Consider the following 22673-nt stretch of genomic DNA (forward strand, 5'->3'; position numbering starts at 1 on the left):
GCATTTGCAGTGTTTCTGTGGATTGAAATGCAGAGCTAGGAGCATCTCTGGCCTCCACGCTTAGCTTGCCTCTGGGCTGTATGGCTGCTGCAGGCATGAGCCACACAGTTCCTGGAGCACAATGCCACAATTAAATAAGAGCTGCTCATTAAGGCAGCTCTGCAAATCCTGACTCTGTGCTGGGTGTCAGCTCAACTTCAGCAGTGGTACAAGGAAGACAAAGCAACATCAGTGATTCCATTCAAATTGACAGTCACAGCAATTGTCCACAGGAGCCCTGGGGACCCTGTTCAAATTCCAGGAAAACATGAGACCAAAGAGCTGAGCCTCCCACTAGGCAGATGACCAACACCTCCTTTGACAGAAAATTGATCACTCATCCTAAAACATGCAGGAGTCTGTCTAGGACTAAATAAATCTTTAGCAAACACTGAGGACTTCATCAACTACTGCCAGCACCTCATCTTCTGTAAGCAAACTAATCAAGAAACAAGCAATCAGTGTCTGCTGTCACCTGTCAGTATTCAGGACAGACATCAGGAATGCTGCAGGCCAGAGGCAGTGCAGGAGCAGAACTCTTTGCTTTGCTAGCTCAGCTCCTCCAGGTCAGAAGCAGAGGTGGTCATCCATGGCTGTTCTGTCCCCTTCAGTATCACTGAATCTGGAGCAAGTTTACTGCTGCTCCAGGGGGATGCAGGAATACATGGGTGTGCCTCAGAATAACGAGGTATCCAAACTAACCGGAGGAATTCAAACTAACTGGAGGAATTCAGTTATTCTGGATGAACAATCTCAGAGTTAATCTTATTGTTCACTCTTCACCCAAAAGAGGAAATATGGAAAATGATTTCAGCACCTGTTATCTTTTTTTTGGGGGGGGGGGGCAGGAGGGTTGTTGAGGGTCCAGAGGAGAGGCATGGGTAAAACTCTATCATCGCCCACTTACACTCATTGATTCATCTGTGACCAAACTCTTTCCCCAAGCATAAAAATTTTGCTGCCTTAGTAAATAGCCCCATGACCCTTGGACATCAGGAGGAAGTTCTTTACAAGAGTGGTGAAATACAGGAACAGTTTGCCCAGGGATGTGGTTGAGGCCCCATCCCTGCAAATGATCAAGATCAGACTTGCTGTGGCCCTGAGCAGCCTGATCTAGCTGGAGGTGTCCCTACTGACTGCAGGGGAGTTGGACAAGATGAGCTTTGAGGGTCCCTTCCAACCCAATGCAATCTGTGACTCAGTTTAGTTTTACATTTGCAAGAAGCTTGAATCTCTAACCACTCATTTTAATGTCTTGTACCTTGCATCATCAATTCTACTCCACTGGAAAAGCAAAATCTTCACATTCCAGTGACATACAGAGCCATGTGCCACCAGTCTTGCCCCTCTTGTGCTTGAAACTGAGATATTAGTAGGGAGAGAAAACTAGTTTGAACCATTACTGCAAGCATTTTGTTATTTAAATTTTATTGACTATAACTCCCCCATCCTTCAAGACCTGGGAGAGCTGGGATCAAGAGAGCAAGGGCAGAATGATACACGGATAATAAAATAGTCTGAGCAGAAGAATCACAGCTTAAACTGATTGCTGTGTTTGCCTTGTAAGTGAAAATAGTAATCGAGCTGAAAAAACACAAACCAAAACAGGATAAAAATAGTTATTTTTCTCTGCTCTTTTCCCTTCTTTCTCCAGGAGAGGCTTCTGCTCCCTGAAGCATGTGGAACACGTGTTCAGACATCTGATTTTGCTTTCCGAGCATTTGAAGAAAAGGAAACTTCTTGAGGGAGATGTGGGGGGAGGCAAAAAACCACAGACAGTCAAAAAAAGGAATGGGTACCACCATGTGCTAAAATAATTATTATTCAAAGTGAAAAAGTCATATCCTGGGCTGCGTCCAGAGGATTGTGGCCAGCAGGGCAAGAGAGGGGATTCTGCCCCTATACTCTACTCTGCTGAGACCCCCACCTCCAATACTGCATCCAGTTCTGGTGTCCCCAGCAGAAGGACACAGAGCTGTTGGAGTGAGTCCAGAGGAGGCCACAAAGACAATCCAAGGGCTGGAGCACCTCTTCTATGAGGACAGGCTGAGGGCGCTGGGGTTGTTGTGGAGGAGGTCCTCCAGCCCTCTGACCAACTTCATGGCCTCCTCTGGACCTGCTCCAGCAGTTCCATGCCCTCTTATGCTGGTAGCACCAGAGCTGGATGCAATGCTGCATGTGGGGTCTCATGAGAACAGAGTAGAGGGGCAGAATCCCCTCCCTCACCCTGCTGGGACAAGCACTACCATCATGAAGATGGTGACAACACTTCCAGTGCTTGTGACTGACACTCTGCAATGTGCAGAGAGGAGTTTTGTTACTTAGATGTCAGCAAGCATTTGAAAGGAGATTGCTACACTGAGCTGTGTCGTGTTGGAAAGTTTTTGCTGACAGCTTGGTTATTGTGCAGGAAAATGAGGGTGGCATGCTGTGGCAGAAACAAAGCAAGAGCAATGAACATCTGTATCAGTCACACCACAAAGGCTCTGATGAAGATCTGGGATTCTAATGATGACAGTGCTGCTATTGAAGATGAAAATGTATCCAGCCACTTAATCCCCCTGACTCCTGCAACAGGTAGAGAGTCTGTGTCACTGAGACTCTCTGATGAATGTTAGCAATGAAAAGCAATGAGAGCTGTAGGGATAAAAAAAAAAAAGGTTCATGGTCAGAAAAAAAAGAAAGTATGGAAAGTAACAACTGCTGAGCATTTTATATATCCACCAAAGATTTCTGAATGACAAGGCAAAGTGACAGGCTGTGATTTGTCATATGACAGGGGTTTAGAATAAATAAATTAGTTAAAACCTCCTAAAAGAATATTCAGAGACATTCAAAGATGCTAAGGATGGCATCTCCACTTAGTGACCTTATTCTTCAGCAAAAGCTGCATGAGAATGGAATCCCTACCTGGTTTTCCCTGTACTGAATAAAGGAAGGTGGAAAAAAATCAGTGCATAGAATATGAATGCATAATAAAAGCAAAACTAAGACAGTTGCTGAACAGAAAAAGAGAATGAATTCTGTGTTGAGCTCTGCTATGAGGACAGGCTGAGGGAGCTGGGGTTTTTAGCCTAGAGAATGATTCCAGGAGCACCTTAGAGCTGCCTTCCCCTTCCAATATCTGAATGGATCCTACAGGAAGGCTGCAGAGGGACTTTTCATGGGGTGTCTGGAGACAGGACGAGGTTTGAAGCTGAGAGAGAGCAGGGTTAGACTGGAGCTGAGGAAGAAGTTCTTCAGAGAAGGGTGGTGAGACTCTGGAACAGGCTGCCCAGAGAGCTTGTGGATGCCTCCTCCCTGGGGGTGTTCAAGGCCAGGGTGGGTGTCAAGGAGAAGGGGCCAGGCTCTTTTCAGTGATATCCTGTGACAGGACAAGGGGCAATGGATACAAACTGGAACTCAGGAAGTTCCACCTTGTGTCGGTGTGAGCTGAAATTCCCCCCCCACCGACAATAACCAGGCTAGCTCAGTCTGGAAGCAAATGAAAAGCTGTATTTACAAGCAAAGTCTAAAATCTACAATGAAATGCAATGAATATGTACAAATATACAAAATTCACAACATTCACAAATATATACAATCAACAGAAAAAGCACAACCGATCTCCCTTTGCTTCCCCCTCAAGGGGACCCTCCCAAAGGGGCCTCTCTCTCCCAGGAGCTTCCCCCCAGACCCCCCTGGACAGAGAAGCACAGTTAGTTAAGCAGAAAGTTGTTAACTTAGCTGCCAAGGTCAGTACGTGTTATCTTCAGCCAGAAGAGAAGAAGAAACAGCAGCCAGACAGCCCAGCAACTGCCCCCACTGCCAAACGCAGAATGTGCAGAGTGCCTGCTTTGTTTTGGGTAATAGTTCTTAAACATTTCTATCTATCCAATGGAAGTGTTTAGAACAATCGTTATTTTTCTTTCTGACACCCAATAGTGACTTATTTACATTCTTTCACTTTCTCTGTTCTGAACTTTGCAAGGAAAAATTAAAAAGACAGTTTCAAACCATCACACACCTCATGAGAGGTGCTTGAGCCATGGAACAGGCTGCCCAAAGAGGTTGTGGAGTCTCCTTCTCTGGCAACTTTGAAGACCCGTCTGGATGTGTTCTTGTGTGACCTGCCCTGCATGATCCAGCTTTGGCAGGGGGTTGGACTTGAGGATCTCTGAAGGTCCCTTTCAACCCAAACCATTCTATGATTCTAATGGTCCAACCCAACACCTTGACTGCACACAGACACAAACCAGAGAAGAAGATTGTTAGGAGATGTGGCTTCTGGGTGAAAAAAGAAGTTGATGTTTGGAAGTTCTCAGTACCACCCTGCAATCACAGACAACTGACTTGCAGACATTTCAGGGTAATTTTCTCTTTAGATGATCTAAAATCATGGTTTACTGACTTCAGCCAAGTCATTAGGTAACAATATTGCTTTTTATCTGTTTGCACAGAACTAAACTTAATGAGGAGTTTTTAATGTTGCCATGGTGATATCAGACAACACTCTCCAAAAAATCTTTTCACATTTTTGTTTGCTTGCTTGCTTTTGGCAGATGAAAGCCTTCCCAGACAAAAGGCAACAATCTCTCCATCGTTTGAGGAGCAAAACCTCTCCCTTACACCTGCTCTTCCTATTGAAGAAGCAAACAATGTAATTTACTTCAAAATTAAACATTACTAGACTCAGTCAAACAGAACCTAATGGGAAATATGGAAATCATAGGGAATAAAGATCCTAATATTGGATAGTAAGTAACTTTGCTGTGCAATTTCTAGCACAAGATTGTAGCCCAGACAATACAGAGCTGCCATTGCTTGTAACAGGCCACAGGCTTGGAGTGAAGTTAGTAACACAGGCATCAGGATGGGTCAGACTTTGTCTGGACTAGTCTTGGCCTGCCTGGAGATTTGTCTTAGCACAGGAGAACTAAAACACACCTTTTTGTTTGTTTCTAAGGGTTGCATGAGACCTGCAATATGTTTCTGAAAATGGACTGGAGGTTAGGAAGAAATTCTTGGCAGTGTGGGTGGTGAGACACTGGAACAGGTTGCCCAGGGAGGTTGTGAATGCCCCCTCCCTGGAGGTGTTCAAGGCAGGGTGGGATGATGCCTTGAGCAACCTGGGCTGGTGGGAGGTGCCCCTGCCATGGCAGGGGGCTTGGAACTAGGTGATCTTCAAGGTCCCTTCCAACCGAACCCATTCAATGATCACAGCATTCCTGACAATTTTCTTTTCATTTATGCTGTTCTTCAGTCTTCTGCACCATGCTTGTTAGTGCAGTGATATTTTTTTTCAGTTTCCCCTTTTGCTCTCTTTTTGTCTACTTTGTTCTCCTAAAGTGAGTAACAACCACTGATTTGAATGTTCTAATCACACAAACTCACCAGCTTTTAGGAGCACCAGTTACATAAAATTTCTTCTGATCACTGAGAAGTTCTGATTCCTCTTGCTTATTGCCTTCAAGCAGTTGAAAACAGCATTCTTTCCACCTCTCTTGCCCTTGATCACAAGATCCTGAGTTGGTGTTTACACCACATTTGCATTCATATTAAGTTTCCTTTTTTAATTTTTGTGTTAATAGCCTCATAGTTGTTCCAGATAATCTCCAGCTGAGAAGATTATCACCTTTTTCTTTCTGTGAGAAGTAAGATGTGGTATTTATAACTCCAACCATCTCTTAGGATGAATGTTTGACAAACGGAAACCTTCCTTTTCAAATCAGCCACGCAAGCAGTAGTCCCCTCTGGTGTCTTCTGCCTTTTCAGTGCTGTTAGAATTGACTCTAAGAAGATTATGAGGGCTTTTGTGTTCCGTCTCCCTTCAAGATAACTGAAGCTTCCTAAAGTGCATAGCTCCAGGTGAATGCCATGTTACTAATTTCAATGTGCATTATCCCTTACCAATTATCTCATAAGGATCTGGGGGATTCTCTGCCCTCTCATCATATCTCTGTCTCTTTCAAACACCACCAGGAATGAGAGGGATTCAGCCACCTCCCTAGGGAGCTTGTTCCAATCTTCAAGAACCCTTTCAGTGAAGATGTTTTTCCTGATGTCCGACCTAAACATTCCCTGGTGCAACTTGTGGCCGGTTCCTGTCACTTGTTGCTTAGGGAGATCAACCCCCACCTGGCTCCAACCTCCTTTCATGAAGTTGTAGAGAGCAATGAGGTCTCCTCTCAGCCTCCTCTTCTCCAAAGTCCAGATCCCTCAGCTGCTCCTCCCCAGTCCTGTTCTCTAGACGCTTCTCCAGCTTTGTTGCCCTTCTCTGCACCTGCTCTAGCTCCTCAAACTTCTTGGAGTGAGTGGAGCAGGCAGAGGCACTGCCATGAGCGGGCACGGAAATGGGGAACGCGACTAGGCAGAGGAGCAGCCTGGGATACCACAGTGTCACACACACTGCAGTGGAGAACCAGGTGAGGTAAAGGAGCAGCCTGGGATACCACAGTGTCACACACACTGCAGTGGAGAACCAGGTGAGGTAGAGGAGCAGCCTGGGATACCACAGTGTCACACACACTGCAGTGGGGGACCCGGCGAGGCAGAGGAGCAGCCTGGGATACCACTGTGTCACACACACTGCAGTGGACAAGCCGGCGAAGCAGAGGAGCAGCCTGGGATACCACAGTGTCACACACACTGCAGTGGAGAACCCGGCGAGGCGCAGGACCAGCCCGGGAAACTCCACGGCCACTGCCGCTCCGCCCCTCGGCTGCTCGCTTTCCGGCACTGTCGTGCCGCGCCGGCTCTTTGCGGCAGCGGAACCGGCCGGCCGGAAGGCAGGTGCGCGGCCGTGGTCGGCGGGCGGGGGTCGGGCGGTTGCGGGATGCTGGGCGGGAAGCAGGGGCTCGTCGGGCCGCGGGGAGTGCTGGCGGCGGAAGGGCGGCCTCGGTGGCGCTCTGGGAGATGGGGGGAAGTGCTGTTCTTTCCTGTGGCAGGCGTAAAGCTGCGATCCGGTCCCCTCGGTGAGGAGTGGGACTGTCGCGTTCCAGCTAGCTCCCGCCGGTGTGTGGGCGTGAGGAAAGGAGCACGGAGGGAGCGGTGCCGGGCTGCTGGCGGAGCTCGGCTGTTTCGACGCAGCGAGGCCGGTGCCAGGTAGCCCTTTGGCTTCCCCGGGCTCGCCGCAGGGCGAGCCTGGCGGGCGGACAGGGTGCCCTGGGCCGGCAGCAGGGCCCGGCCCGCGCCCGAGCTCCAGCGGGCGGCTCGGTGGATGGTACAAATCGCTAATAAAGGCCTGGTTTCGTTCTTCTGTTTCTGATGTTGGCCTCAAGTGTGTTTATTGGAATGGGGCTGGCAGGAGTACTGGCAGGTGGGGCACGGCACAGGCGTTGAATGGGCCTGAACCTCTTGTGGTGCTTACTGCTGGTATTAATAAACATTGAGGACTAGAAACGAATGAGAAAACAGCATGAGATCAAACAGGACTTAGTTTTCTTCTTTGTACCAGACATACGAAAGGTTTCTCAAAAGAAAATAAAAAGCAAAACCTGATCTTGGCTGTACACAGAGCTCGTGAGCCAAGCTCAGTTTATCTTCTGTTCTGAAAGCAAAAGATTTTGGGAACTTCTCTGGCCTCTGAGCTTTGGGTATCCCAACAGTAAACTTCATTGATATTTCAGTTAATTAAAGATGTTTTAATTTATCCTGAAGTGACTTTCTTAAGCCAGTGGAATCATCTCCCAAGGGAAGTGGAGTTTCCAGCATTGGACACTTTTAGGATTCAGCTGAACAGGTGCTGGGCCAGCTTGTCTAGACTATACCTTTGCCAAGAAAGGTTGGAGCAAGTGATCCTCGAGGTTCCTGCCAACCTGGGATTCTGTGATTGATTCTATGAAGGTTACATTGTTATCATGGGTTGGTTAATGGTTAAAAGTTTGACTTGATATGTGCAGAAGGTTATTTTTCAAGCAGAATAGACACAGCAGAGAAATAAAGTTTGTTTTCTGTTCTTGCTTTCCCATTAGAGCTCAGAAAAAAAGATTAAAATATTTCTTAGTTGTTTTCTGCTACAGAAAGCCTACTGTTCTTGCTGGTTACTGTACACATTTTCATCCACAGGTAGTTGCTGAGTTGCTTCTCCCTGTAATAAGGTCATGCTTATTCCATTAAAGTTTTGTTGTGGATCTTTAGCAAGAGTTATGAGCAATTATTTTACCTCTTGAAGCTGAGCTGGAAAGAAGCTGGCAGTGCTTGCTCTGTGACCAGTGCTTAGCATTAGAGGTTTTGTCCTCTGTGTGCTTGCTGTTGACTACAGCAGTGTGTTAAGGAGACTCTCTTACTACCATCTGCTGAGGTCCATGGCCTTGGCACAGCAGTTACACAGTTACTCATCACGTTTGTGTGATAACATTTTTTGCCCAAGCCCTGTCTCTCAGCCATCCTTGGCGACACGTGTTACTTAGTTGCTGTTAGCTGAAAGGTTTTCTTTCCTTCCCTGATTTCGCCGCTTTCCATCTTCCCCTTATTTCTCTGTTTACCTTCCATACACCTCCTGCTTTTGCTTTAGTGACAAACCTTTCTGGAAGGTGGGGTTGTTTTCAGCCTTTGTTGATGGAACTTTGAGAGAGGCATTGAGAGGCCCCTGATAAACTAAAGCACACTAAAAAGTTCAGTTCCATAGATTTCATTGGAATACCCTTGGGTTGTTGATGCTAAAGGGATAATTCTCCTCTAGGACAGGAGAATATGGCCTCAAGTTGCACCAGGGAAGGTTTAGGTTGGACATTAGAAGAAACTGCATCCCTGAAAGGGTTCTCAAAGACTGGCACAGGCTGCCTGGAGTGGGGGTTGAATCCCCATCCCTGGAGGTGTTTCAAACAGGCAGAGATGTGGTGCTGAGACACATGGTTTAGCCCCAGTCTAGGCAGAGAATGTTTGGACTTGATCTTAAAGGTCTTCTTCAACCAAAACAATTCTGATTCTAATTGCCACTTTGCCTCCTTGCTTGTAAATTTCTTTAGGCAGAAGAGACAACCTGCTGAGTGAGCTCTGCATGTCACCAGGCCTTGCCTCTGCTTTGTGCCTTTCACCTCCCTTCTATAATTTCTTTCCACTTGTTTAGCTGAAGTGCCAGCCAAGTTCTGCCTGCTCAAAAAGGTCGTTCAAGTTCGTGATGTGAGTTTGTATTTCTAGCATTAACAAAACCCTGTTGTTTTTGTTCTCATCTAGGTGCTTGCATTGGGATTTGGTTTCTCATCCTATGGATCACTGAATGAGTACCAGATGGCCTTGCCTCGCCTTACAGGTGCTTTACGCTCCTTTTCAAATGTCACTAAGCATGAGGATTACAGTGAGGAATTGGCTGACTTAAAGGTAAAGAGCTTTTTTTCTTTCCCAAAGCTCAATTGTCAAGTATTGGGTGCATAGTAGGAATTGTTTGCTCTCTTCCTTTGCTTTGCTGTTTTATAAGAGTAGACAAGCAAAGCTGGGCAGGGACACCTCTCAATTAGACTCAGCTGGTCAAGCCCTCACCCAACCTGGCCTTGAAGACCCCCAAGGAGGGGGAGTAGGCATATAAAACCTCTCTGGGCAACCCATTCCAGAGCCTCACCACCCTTGTGCTGAAGAACTTCTTCCTCAGATCCAGTCTAATCTTGCTCTCCCTCAGCTTCAAACCATTCCTGCTTGTCATTAGACACTTTCATGAAAAGTCCCTCTCCAGCTTTCCTGTAACTCCCTTCAGATATTGAAAGCAGCTCTAAGGTCCTCCTTGAAGTCTTCTTTTCTCTAGGCTGCACAACTCCAGCTCCCTCAGCCTATCCTCATAGCAGAGGCACTTGGATCATCTTTATGGCCCTCCTTTAGACTTGCTCCAATAGACAAGGGGCAATGGGTACAAGTTACTCCTGAGGACATTCCAACTGGACTCCAGAAGAAAATGTTTCCCCATGAGAACAGTCAGACATTGGAATCATCTCTCAAGGGAAGCTGCTTGCTGTTGTTACTTCATACTGGCTGAGTGCAATTGGAAAGTGGTTTATCTGATGTTTAATTTTCAGGAAGCTTCCCTATAGTCATTGGAAATATATAAAAAAAAACCCTAATATTTTGTGCTTTCAGACTAAAAGATTAAAACTCCATGAACAGCTGCTGAAGTCTGAGCTTACTTGGAAGAAGATAATGAAGTTTGTTGATGACCACTTGGACAAGAAAGAATACCAAGCTGTAAATGGTGATCTAAAAACTATATTACAAGCTGCCAAACAAATAGGTAGGCTTTCATTCTCTGGTAGTCTAACAAACCAACCCCACTGCCACCCAGCACCACACCCAGTATCCTGACTGGGTTTGTTCAGTTTGTGCTTGATGACTTTTATAATTGTTTCACAGTGACATTTTAGTTCACCATATGTTGAATTTGCCTATCTTGGCCTTGAGTACCTTTTTGTGAATGTTTGCATATGACAAATAATTATTTTTTTTTCTCTAATAATATATATTTTATTTGCATAATCTGACTATAATTTTTTTTGGTAGCTATAAATCTAAATTCGTGTATTTATTTGCTTTCATTTCTTTGGGCAATTTTTGTAGTTGGCATAAATTCTGTAGTAATTCTACTGGGAGTCAGTACAAGGATGTGTAGTAATTCCCAACTGAGTTCTGTATGTTTAGTCTGTTGTGAATAAGCAGTGAGACAAAGTGGAAATTTGTTACCTCTTTAAAAGCTCATAAATATCCTGTTGTGAGTTGAAGACCTCAGGCAAGGTTTTGCTCTAACTCAGGAAAACAAGCAAGCATTGGTAATCCTTAGTATGAATTTCTAGACAGACAGATAATGAAGGCAGGTGCTTTTTTACCACATACCTTTTATAATCCAGTACCTTGCAACAATTACTGCTTCTTGTTGTGGTCTTCTTCTCATATCTCTGTTGATGAGGCTCACAGCAAGGAATTGAACCCAGTTCTGTTCTAGGCAATGGGAGAGAATGAAGTTTGAAGTGTATAAAGTTACATTTGGCTTTGGTTTTGTTAACAGTTGGGGCTGAAAATGGACAAGAAGCAATTGAGAGTGGAGCTGTTTTTCTCTTTAAGACATTTCACAACAAAGAATGCGTTGGCCATGATGAGACCAAGGCGATCAAGCAGATGTTTGGGCCGTTTCCATCATCATCTGCTGCCGCAGCCTGTAGTGCCACATGTCGGATTGCTTCTCACTTCACTGAGGAACAGCTTACGGCCCTCATACAGATGGCTGAAGAGCAGAATGGTGATGACAGAGTCCTCTTTGGTAAAAATGTAGTGTTTTCATTTGACATGCATGATTTGGACCACTCTGAGGAGCTGCCTGTGAATGGGGAGGCCGATGCACAGAAGATCATAAGCTTAGATTATAACAAGTTTCTGACTAACCAGCTGAATCACTTACAGAATTACTGTGATGGGAAAGCTGAGCCCAAGTCTGTGGGAAAAGTAGATGATTCTTTTTTGTGGTATGAAGTTGGAAAGTACCTGAATGAATCTCAAGGGGGTACCCCTGGAGGGCCAACAACAGAAGACCTCTGCTGTACTTTGTACGAGATGCTGGCTTCTAGCAAAAGTGGTGATGAACTTCAGAATGAGGTACAGTAGAGTACTAACCACATTATGTATTGAGATCTGCATAATGGTAGAGTTGCTGAAGCCATATTCTTGTCTTATTTAGCTGTTCTTGGAACTATTTTCTGTATAGAAATATTGTCCTACAAGCTTCTTGTATCTTGTTTTGGATTTTTAAGAACTCTCTTAGTAAAAAGAAATTGGTTTTGTCTCCCCATTCTCCTTATTTTGATCCCCATGTTGCCTTTCCTTGCAACGATCTTATTAATTCCTTGCTTATTACACAACATGGGGGCCAAGGAAAGGGTAAAATTAATTGGAACCTGATGACCTTCTGTTAAAAGTTAGCTGGCATTTGTGTTGTGCTCTGTAAGACTCCTTATGACTTGAATATTTCTTCTGGGCCTTGGATTTTACCATCACTTAGGGAGTTTGTTTTAGTGGTTTTTGTTTTTTTTATTACAGCAGTTTTGCTGGTGGCATCATTAAGAGCAGATGGTGCTTTTAAACCTGAAGAGAACCCATTTCTAGAACTAGGTCATAGAATTGCCATATGAGATGGCATAACAAGTATGTGATTGATTATGCATACTGAAAACCTTGCCTCAGCTGAGGTGATGCATACATGCTAAAGTCTCTCTGCTCTAGGAAATTCTTTTTTGTCCTTATAAACCAAGAGAACAAGAACTGTTGTTGTGAAGGGGTAATTTTTTGTAAATAAAAATCCAGGTCTGTAAAAATACATTTTCATATTTTAAAAGGCTGTGTCTAGTCTCCTGTTCAGGAAGATGTTGCTACCTGTTTAGAAAAGAACATGCTGGTGGTGAGGATGTTGGCAAGTGGGCTTCTCTTCTCTAAAACAATGCAATTTGAGCCTTAAGCAAAGTTTATTAAGGTTATAATACATTAAGATTGTAATAGGATGAGGGAGAATGGATTTGGGCTTGAGGAGGGCAGATTTAGACTGGAGATCTGAAAGAAATTCTTGACAGGGTGGGGAGACACTGGAACAGGTTACCCAGGGAGGTTGGGGATGCCCCTCCCTGGAGGTGTCCAAGGCCAGATTGGATAAGGCCTTGAGCAGCCTGGGCTAGTAGAAGGCGTCCCTGCCCGTGGTGGGGGTGTTGGATCTAGGTGATCTTTAAGGTCCCTTCCAACCAAACCCATTCTAGGATTCCAGACCATATTAAGCTTATGAGCAAGTTTAGACCCTTTCAGGAGTGCCATCCTGTCTTCTTTGTAGTGCCTGCACAGGCACATACATGGATGCCACTTAGGTTTTTATCTACTTCATGAATTCTGCAAGGATTTGAAATGAGCTTCTTCCTTCAGCACTGTGTAACTCCTGTTTAAAGTGGCTGGTGAGGTAGAAGAAATAACTTTATTCTTTGCTTTCACTGTTTGAGAGCATCCCCTGCTTCCTGTGGGGCAGTTTGTTTATCTCGCACATCACTGGTGACTCTTAATTAGAGGAAAATTGATTCCTATGCTTGGAGTGAGATGGGAGTTATAGCTTATTTTTGAACTGTTTTGGACATGTGCTTTTCTTTGGGGACATGAAGTCTAGCAAAGCTAAATGACAGCTACAAGGAGCCTGCTCCTCACTGTGTGTCAGGCTCCTTGCGAAGCAGGAGGTGGCAGTGATGCAGCAACAAGGCCATTATTTAATAACAGGAGGAAAAAGCTGATGACAGACTATGGCTTCTGCCCAGCTACCATTGTGCTTTTCTATTGTTTCCTGTCAAAACTTAGCATACAGAGCAGTCCTCAATGAAATCACTCAGTTTCTAGTATTTGGCAATTTTAAAATGAAGATTTGAGGCAGCTGAGAGCATTTTAGCAACTTTGCCATCTAACCCCTCCCAGGGTAACTAGGAGGAAGCTGGAGGACTTCACTCCCTATTTGGTTACATCTTGTTGTCCTCAGGAGATTTCTTTTGGGAGGTTCTGTATATCTGCAAAACTTTTCTGGATTTTATTTTGCAGATGCCTATTGTAGAATCCTAGAATGGCTTAGGTTGGGAGAGACCTCAGAGATCATCCACCCCAACCTCCCCACCATGGGCAGGGACACCTCTCAACTAGACTGGGCTGCTCAAGTCCTCATTCAGCCTGGCTTTGAACACCCCTAGGGAATCTCTATTTTTACACTAATGCAGAGGTGCAATTTCCCTTTATCATAACAAAGAAGGGAAAAATTTCACATAGAGCTAAAGTAACTAGAGACCTCTAATCAGAACAGTGCAGGTTGTTGAATATCAGCTTAATGTGATGGGGGGAGAAAAAGAGGTCAAGAGTTGGACAGCACCTATTCCTGTATGATGTGGAGGGATCTATTATCTTTAGGGTCAGAAGGTTACAGCTTTATTACTGAAATTCAGTTCTTTTATTATTTATTTCAGAATGGGAGTTGATATCTGTTATTTTATCAGATGATAATTGATAATGCTTTACCTAGTAATAGATTCTTTTGTTGTTTCATTAAGTAGGGTTTGTTGGGTTTTTTTTTAAGCACAATGTTTGTGTATCTCTGATTGACAAAGCAACAGGCTTTTAGACAGGCATTTCCCCAGGCTCTGCTATCTGGAGCTCTGGTAGCTCCCAGGCTTCAGCCTATAACTTCAGCTGCCTTTGTCACTGGTGCCAATATAATGATTTTTTATTTCCACTTGAGTTCACTTACATTATTTCTGTTGCCCTATCCTAATCCCACCACAGATATCTGCCAATGTGCTTTGTTGGTTGAACCTGTTAATGCTCTTGGGATCAAGAACCAGGGGAGCTTCACTCATTTGTCAATTCAACAAACTGGCAGGAGGCCCTTCTGAGTCTGCTTCCAGCCCTTCTGCAGAAGCAGTTCAGAAAAGTAAAGGAAAAGAAAATCTATACAAACATTAACAGACTCTGGAAAGGACTTTTCTGTCAGGGGTACATCTTACATTGAGGAAGACTTCAGTGATAAAAGCATGTGGGAAAACCTGACCCAGCTTCTCCCCTGAAGACCTCTCTAGAGCCTTTGTTGCCTGAGTGGCAGAAATGAACCCTTGTCACCTGCCTGCTGGCTGTAATCAGGGCTGGGTTTCTGATCGCTTTCCCTGTGCTACAGTTGTCCTCTTTTTAACCAATTTTAAGAATGAACAGCAAAGAACAGTGCTTGTAACTTTTTTTTCCCAGATGATGCTACACCTTTTCAGCACTGCCTTTCATTTCCCCTTCAGGCAGCTGCTCACCAACTTTTAATTCTTCTCTTAATGCTCATCCCCTCGACTTTAACAAGTCCTCATGTGGAAAATTGCAATCTTTCAAATGAAGTCCAGATGTGAGACAGCTTCTGTTTATTCATTTCCTAGATTGATGAAGTGTTATACCAAGTGATGTATCATTAGTAGGTCATTTTCCAGTTACCTGCATGTCTTTTTGATTATTATTTTTTCTTCAAAAACATCTCCTTTTAACTCTTCCCCAATCATATTTCTCTTTTTCTTATCCACTGTGTTACTCCACTGGTTTCTGTGTGTTCCCTGACCTACAATCTCATGGGTCAGTTTTGAAAGGTTTATGAAAGATTATCTTGCAGTCAAGCTGTGAGTTTTGTTTGTAGCTTCAGTGTGATAATTTTTATATCCAAACTATTTATTTTCTGTTTAATCACCTTCTCTCTATATCCCAAAAGAATAGTTTGTTATTTTGGGTTTTTTTCTTTCTTTAACCATAGACAAATTTTCATTTTACATTGAAATGAATTAAAGTAGCAGGTCTGTAATGTCCAATCTAACCATCCGTTTCCTCTCATCCTATCACTGGTTACTTGGGAGAAGAGACCAACACCAGCCTCACTCCAACCTCCTTTCAGGGAGCAGTTGAGACCAATAAGATCTCCCCTCAGCCTTCTCCAGGCTAAAACACCCCCCAGCTCCCTCAGCCCCTTCCTCACACAATACCCTCCAAACTCCTCCCCAGCCTCATTACTCTTCTCTGGACACACTCCAGGACCTCAGTGTCTTTCCTACACTGTTTTTGTGTAGCAGAGACCAAAACTGAACACAATATTCCAGGGGTGGCCTGACAAGCATTGAGTAGAATGACTTCCTGACTTCTTTATCCCTGCTGATGATGCCCTTGTTGGTGATGCCCAACACCCTGCTGGCTTTCCTTGCTACAGCAGCACACTGTTTGCTCATATGGAGCCTGTTGTCCACCAGCATCCTCAGGTCCCTTTCCACAGGTAAATCCCAGCCTGTGCTGTGCTCCTTGATTATGTTTACCCAGGTGCAAGACCTTAACACCTGTCCTTGTTTAACCTTTTGTGTAACTTAGTGAATTATGGAGTGCAGGAAATAAGTAGTCTTCATGTTGCAAGCAATCTTGCTTAGGTTTTAAAGTGACTTTCATTTTACCTGTGTTAAATCGGTCTCCTTAAGTATCTATAAATAATGGGCATTTGTTTTTCAGATAAATCATTTGTTTAGTTTCCTGCATTAAAGAGGAATCTGTAGTGATCATTATTCTTTTAAGAGAAAATCCAAGCAGCCTTCATTTACCTGGCTACATTTCCAATACCCTTTAAAAGCCTAGCATTATTTATGTGGACATTTACATTTCTCCCAGTGTGCAAGCTGAGCTGAATGTAACATTGTGAAATGACATTGAAACAGTTCAACAAGAGCCTATTTTAGAGTTCATAATGCAAACCAGCTACAAAAAGATTTTTCAACTCCCACAGACTGTACACTCCAAGGAAATAAATGGAAGAGCATTGCACAAGATCACATTATTGCAGAACAAATCTAAGCAATTGTGTGTAGATTTTGTTTCCTGCTAGTGACTTCATGTGCTTGTTGTAAACAGCAAACTGTAGACAGCCTTCTTTCTGCTTACTCCTTGCTTTCACAATCAGTCAGAACTTGTGTGTTGCATTTTGCAAATAAAAACTCTGTGTTCTAACTGGCCAAAAAAATTGATGCCCTAAGAAACCCTTAGCTTGCATTTCTAAACCTTTAATTCAGTTTAACAGTTCTTAGGTCTGTATTGAGAGTGATTCCCTGAGCACTCTGAATATGTAAATTATATAAAGAGCTATGAACTCTTCACAGTTCACATTATGAAACTGTGAGAAGTGCTGCAACATTTCATTTTTTTGCAGGCTTGCATGGTGCTCAGGTGCTGGTTTTAAGATCATTCCTCTGACAGACTGTGCAGGATCCAACAGAGATGCTTTTGAGAAACAGGCTTCATTATCTGTGCACAGTGCAATTGGCTCTGGCTCAATATTTAACTAACACTTTTGCTTGGCTCCGAGGGCAAGTGGAGCTTGTTTGCATATGCCACAGCCATTCCCCTAGTTACTAGCTGACCTTCTCCTTCAAAGAAGTGCAGTGTGCAGGTGTGAAATTAGCTGTGTACTTTGCTTTCCTTAGGCAAAATATGCTGTAAGGCATCAGCTTCTTGCAGCTTTGTGGAATGCTGGGTGTTGGGCTTTGCAAATGCTTTGCTTCCCCCAGATATCAAACACGAACGTTCTGCTCTTGGAAACTCTGCCTTGTCACCAGCTTGGCACATCAGTCTAATTGCACATGCTGCTTTGCTCCCAGGAGGTTCACTCTTCCTTGTCAAAGCAAAAGGACAAGAGGTAATGGGTATAGACTTGAGCATAGGAAGTTCCATCTAAACATGGGAAGGAACTTCTTTATTTTGAAGGTAGCAGAGCACTAGAACAGGCTGCCCAGAGAGGTGATGGAGTCTCCTTCTCTGGAAACATTCAAAACCTGCCCAGACATGTTCCTGTTTCACCTCCTGTAGGTGAACCTGCTTTGGCAGCAGGGTTGGACTTAATGATCTTCAGAGATTCCTTCCAACCCCTACCATTCTGTGGTCCTGTGAAAACCTTGAGTTTTCTGTCTAAATTGCTGCTCTTCAGGCTTAGGATTCCTAATTGCTACTTTTCTAATGCTTCTGAAGCAGAACCAAAGGTGCTCTGAGAGCCCCAGTGCAAGTTCTGATGGAATGTGTTTCCAAGGCATCGACATCTCTATGTGCTTGTCCCATTATAAAGACCCTCAAGACTCATTGTAAGCACTGCCAGATACTTTGTGTCTCAACTACACTGCACAGAGTGCAGAATGTGTTTATGTAGACTGCCTACTGACAGGGGAAGCAGTTTCAGAAGGTGACTTCATCGTTCCTGTATATAGGAGGTGCTAAAAATAATTGGGAGAGGGTTCCCAGGGGGTCCATTGTATAGGATGGACATGGTGAAATAAAGCATGGAAAAGTGTGGAAATGAAATATGGGAAAAGAATTGCCAGGCTGGATGGATGCAAAGAAGGAGCAGTAAGAAGCAGTACAAACATATTTAGAGTGGGAGTAAAGCATCAGTATGCTGTGGCTTGCAAGAAAAGGCACTCAGAGAGACAGAGGGGGCAGCAGTGACTGGCAGCATAAAACAAAGGTGTAGGAAATATCGTCTGTGCTCAGGAAAAATCCCACCAGGACTTTCAGTTAACTTTCAGATTCCAGGCCACTATTAAGCCTCCCTGGAGCCTTCTCTTCTCCAGGCTGGACAGCCTCAGCTCCCTCAGGGGCTGTTCCAGTCCTCTAATCATCTTTGTGGCACTCCTCTGGACCTGCCCCATCAGGTGTGTGTCCTTCCTGTGCTGAGGGCTGCAGAGCTGGCTGTAGTGCTCCAGGTGAGGTCTCAGCAGAGCAGACTCTAAGGTTAGCATTCAGCTCTGCATGTGTGCCTGCCCTTGGCATCGCAGACGTCGGCATGACAAAGCAGCTTGGCTCATGGAACATCTTTGGTTTTAAACAGTCAAAGTGGCCTTTCCTTTTGTGCAATAAAAGGACTTTCTAGCCCTAACAAATTAACATATCACAAAACTTATTCCCCATTACTTAGTTCCTAAAAGCAGGTCCCATTTTGGGAAGCAGAGGCATACATGGATCACCCCTGTGGTGTTTTATCTTTATCTTCTCATCAAGGCTTCTAACCTGCCATGGGGCTGCCTTTTCAAGCTCATCTTCTCTTTGTAATTTTATTAAAATTACTAAGATTTTTTTATTTCCAGTACAAAGCCCACATCTCATTATTCTTGACCATGGAGCTTATCTGCTTCCCTCTCTTACAGAGGAAAGAATTCTGTTATTTCTCATACAGTTGGGTTTTTCTTTTTCCCTTGTGGCCTTTTTTAGACTCAGAAGTACACAGCTTTGTTGATGTCCAGGGACTGTTGAAACCCCACAGATGATAAGCTTTGTCTTTTTGTGAAAACAGAGCCATGCTGTCTCCCTTCAGAAGACACCAAACTGAATAGCATTTGAGTGCTGTTTTTTGAGGGCAGAACTTAAGAAATTATGAAAGAGCTGCAGTGAGAGTCAAGAGATGCTGGGCTTTTCCTCTTTCCTGTTAATTCCTTTACTTAGTTTTGTTATATTTTTGAGGTGATACAAGGCTTGATCTATTCATGGTAACTTTTGAATGAGCTTCAATATATTGTTGAACTTAATGAGATCTTCTCCTAGAGCAAGTCACTCTGTGCCTGGTAGAACTTTTTCTTTGGTGCTGAGAAGTTCTTTTCACATCCACTTAAGGAGCTACAAATTGGGCAAGAAATGCAGGCAGATGGCACCTCAAAGATGGAGGATCACTCATTACCCAGACACAAAATTACTTTCCTGCAAGTCACCTTATGAGTTACTTTCCTGGCCAAAGAAGAGTTTACAGCGGTGCTCTTGGAGGGCTCACTGGTGTGAGTCAATGCCACTGTGCTCATGCTTCATCTGTACAGAAGACAGAGCAGGAGGCCCAAAGAGCAGTCATTTAGTTTGTTCTTCTGCTGGCCCCAAACATTTTGTCTCTCTATCAACTCTGGAAGTTAGTGAAGAGGCTTAAAGGTGTTAAAAATGTGCTTAAAAGGATTTTGTTGGCTCACACACTGTTACGCACTCAGAGTGATTTGGTTTCCTTGGGAAACCTCAGGATGTGGTTTAGTGGCCATGGTTGACAGTTGGACTGCATCATCTTAGAGAGCTTTTCCAACCAAAATAATCCTATGGTTCTATAATTTTAGCAGAGCAGTACTTACTAGTAAGACCCAAGCAAGGTACCAAGACTGTTCCTGTTGTGGTTTTGATTGCATTTGCAAAACAAGATATTTTCTTTGATTTATATGATCCTTTCCCACATTATAGAAGAGGCCCCTGTGATGCTGGATATCAAAGTAATGTTCCCAGGTCTGTACCTCCTAATTGGGTTCACACTGAGGACCTCCAAGGCTCCTTATACATTGTGCCTTACAGAATTGAGAAATGAGCATCAGCTGTTTAACATTCAGAGGGAAGTCTTGAAGTGTGAGTTCAGCCATCAAGATTTACTTTTTATGGCTGAGCTTTGCTTGATAAAAAAAATTTCTGTGTCGTACATCTCTTGGGGCTCAGCTTACTTGTTACCTGCTCTGCCAGGCAGACTGTTGCCTGTCTGCAGGACTGTGCTGGGTTTCCTTGCTTTTTCCATGTAACTAGCAGAGGTTCAGTAGAAATCATCAGCATGGGGAGCTTGCCTCACCCTTCTAATACAGCATGACCCATCTTGTCCTCTGTTCCTGGACTGATTGCTCGTTACACTTCCTTCCAGATAGTAAGACTATGCCTATAAAATTAAATGTAAAAATCATCCATACAAATATGAGTGACTATACATCACACTCATCTGTGTCTTTATGGTACTAGCTGAAGTCATCTGAGACCTTTGTTGTTGGAGGCAGCCAGGGTTGCCTTTTGGGTACAATCTGTACTGACTTCAAGGGATGTAATGCTTTGGCTGGTGGTCAAGAAGCTGCTGACTGACACATAGCCTCTTCAGCTCTTGCCTGCTGTCCAGTTTATCTCATTAAATCTTCATAAGACAGCAGCTATGCACATTCACCACATTCTGTTGCCTGCTGTCAAGGTCTTGGTTGTTGACATTTCAGGCCAGAATATATAATAACATACCAATGCTGCACCTATAGTGAGTGCCTCTTGGTAGGGAATTCTGTGCTGGTGTACATCGCCTGCATCATGCATGAATGGCACAGACTGAAGTTGATACTGGTGTAATCTTAATGGTTTCTCCCAATTCCTGCTGTATTCTACAGCTGTGATTTCTCTTTTTTGTTTCTTTTTTGTAGGACAATACTGTGAAAATGCAGCCAGCTCTGTCTCTTTGTTCACTAGTCTGGGAATAACTCCTTCTTTATCTGATTTGTGAGAAACCATTGGTTCTCCTGATTTAGCTGCTTAGATTGTGGAGGAATATTTAAATTTGCAGCACAGTTAGGTAAATGACCATGAAGACAGACACATAAAATTTAGTCTTGAGAAGAACTGAATTTTAAGGAAGAATCTCAAAGAGAAGCAGAGTTTTACTTATTAGATACAATTCACAGATTTCTTTTTAATATTTCCTGAAATCTTTCTGTAATTTTCCCTCTTAGTAAGGGAGGATCAGGATAAATGCCAGCAGTGATACCTTTTGGGTGAATTACTTGGAGCTGAAGTTTGGGTGAATTACTTGGAGCTGAAGTTTGAAGTCCAAGTCTTCAAACTCACTGTCAGCACATGTGCTGTTGCCAAGGATGGGAATATTGCAGTCCTGCTTATAGGTTTATGCTAAGTTGAGTAGTAACTTAGAACTTTGTTTCCTTTGCAGTTGTTTGAATTGCTGGGTCCTGAAGGGTTTGAACTCATAGAGAAACTTCTACAGAACAGATCTCTGATTCTGGAAAGATCTTTGACTGGTCCAAATGATAACAGGTTTCAGGCTCTTCAAGGTAAGGAACTACAAAATTTTTATTCCAAATCACATGAAAAATAGTTTTATAACTTTTCAAACAACAATGCTGTCAATGTCTGTTTAAAAAGCAAGTCAAAAAGATAAGGAGTGAATGGAGAGAGACATATAGGCTTAAACAAAGATCTCCTGGTGAAGTGAAGGCATCCCTGTGGTTGTGTAGAGCAGGGTTTCTTTTCCCACTTGTTTAGGGAATTTACATTGTGAGTTTGCTTCCACTACAATCATGTTATCTGGTAAACATACACTGATTAGGTGTTTGGAAATCCAGCCTGCTCAAACTGCTTTCACACCAGCGTCTCTGTGCAAGAGGAGACAGCAGTGGTGGTTCCTCTAGTGAAGTTAGAAATGCAGAAAAGAAACAGAGCCCTTCCTTTTGCTGCTAGCCCATCCTCTTACTTTGAGATGAAGGCATTTTGCTTGCTTTATGATGTTAGCTTTAAACATCCAACCTTTGGAACAGGAGCTTTTAGGCTTCTTGAGGCCAGCTGCTGCACAGTCCTCTATATAAAGCTAAACTGTCTTTAAACACAAGCTCACTTCCTTCCTCCCCAAAAACAACCCCCAACAAAACAACCAACCAACAATTCCACCACAAACCCCATACCTTTAGAAGCAGGCTAGGGAGAGCAAAGCTGGAATGCAGCAGTTCTGAAGATGCCTGCCTGTTGTCCTGTTGCAGAACAGTGCAAGAGGTTCCTAGGAGAGAATGCCAAGCCCAATTACGGCTGTCAAGTGACAATTCAGTCTGAACAAGAAAAGCTGTTACTGAAACAGTATCGGCGGGAGGAGAAGAGAAATGCCAGGAAAGAGAAACAGGCTGGGGAAGAAGGAGAAGCTTCTGGAGAAGGATTAATGAGCTTTGATCCCAAAGAGCTGCGGATGCAAAGGTAACAAATGCCCCTGGTTGAGAAATGCTTCTGTTGTAATCCCTGCTTCAAGGTACCCTAATGGTTTGTTTTCTTTAGCTTGCTTTGCTGATGAGGAGATTCTGCCTTCAAGTCACGTTCTATTACAAGAGTAGGACTTCTCTTTTTTTCATATGAAAACCTAATTTTCAGGGAAAGCAAGCAATGATCTGCTTAATGAGAATCCTCTTGATCTCATCTCTGCAGGCCTGGAGATGCAGATGAGAGGGGCAGGCTATCTTTCTTACTTCCCATGCACACACCACTTCCTTAAGATTGATGAAGTCTGTACTAAATCTATCAGAACCATCTTTCTTTTTTTCCTCTCAGGATTAATGGGTGCTGGTTTCCATGCTGTCAGCTAAAGGTAG

General features: G+C 43.8%; 1 protein-coding gene across 1 annotated transcript in view; it reads left to right on the plus strand.

Annotated features, from left to right (window-relative positions):
• Positions 1-9249: 9249 nt before the first annotated feature.
• Positions 9250-22673, plus strand: part of ASCC3 (activating signal cointegrator 1 complex subunit 3) — a 139910-nt gene continuing 126486 nt past the window's right edge. Inside the window, exons 1-5 of the mRNA XM_054393057.1 lie at positions 9250-9339; positions 10087-10237; positions 11006-11589; positions 21254-21374; positions 22077-22284. Coding sequence (XP_054249032.1) covers positions 9250-9339; positions 10087-10237; positions 11006-11589; positions 21254-21374; positions 22077-22284 — 1154 coding nt within the window. The remainder of the gene's footprint in view (positions 9340-10086; positions 10238-11005; positions 11590-21253; positions 21375-22076; positions 22285-22673) is intronic.

This window comes from Indicator indicator, chromosome 27 (assembly GCF_027791375.1).
Source record: "Indicator indicator isolate 239-I01 chromosome 27, UM_Iind_1.1, whole genome shotgun sequence".
Taxonomy (NCBI): domain Eukaryota; kingdom Metazoa; phylum Chordata; class Aves; order Piciformes; family Indicatoridae; genus Indicator; species Indicator indicator.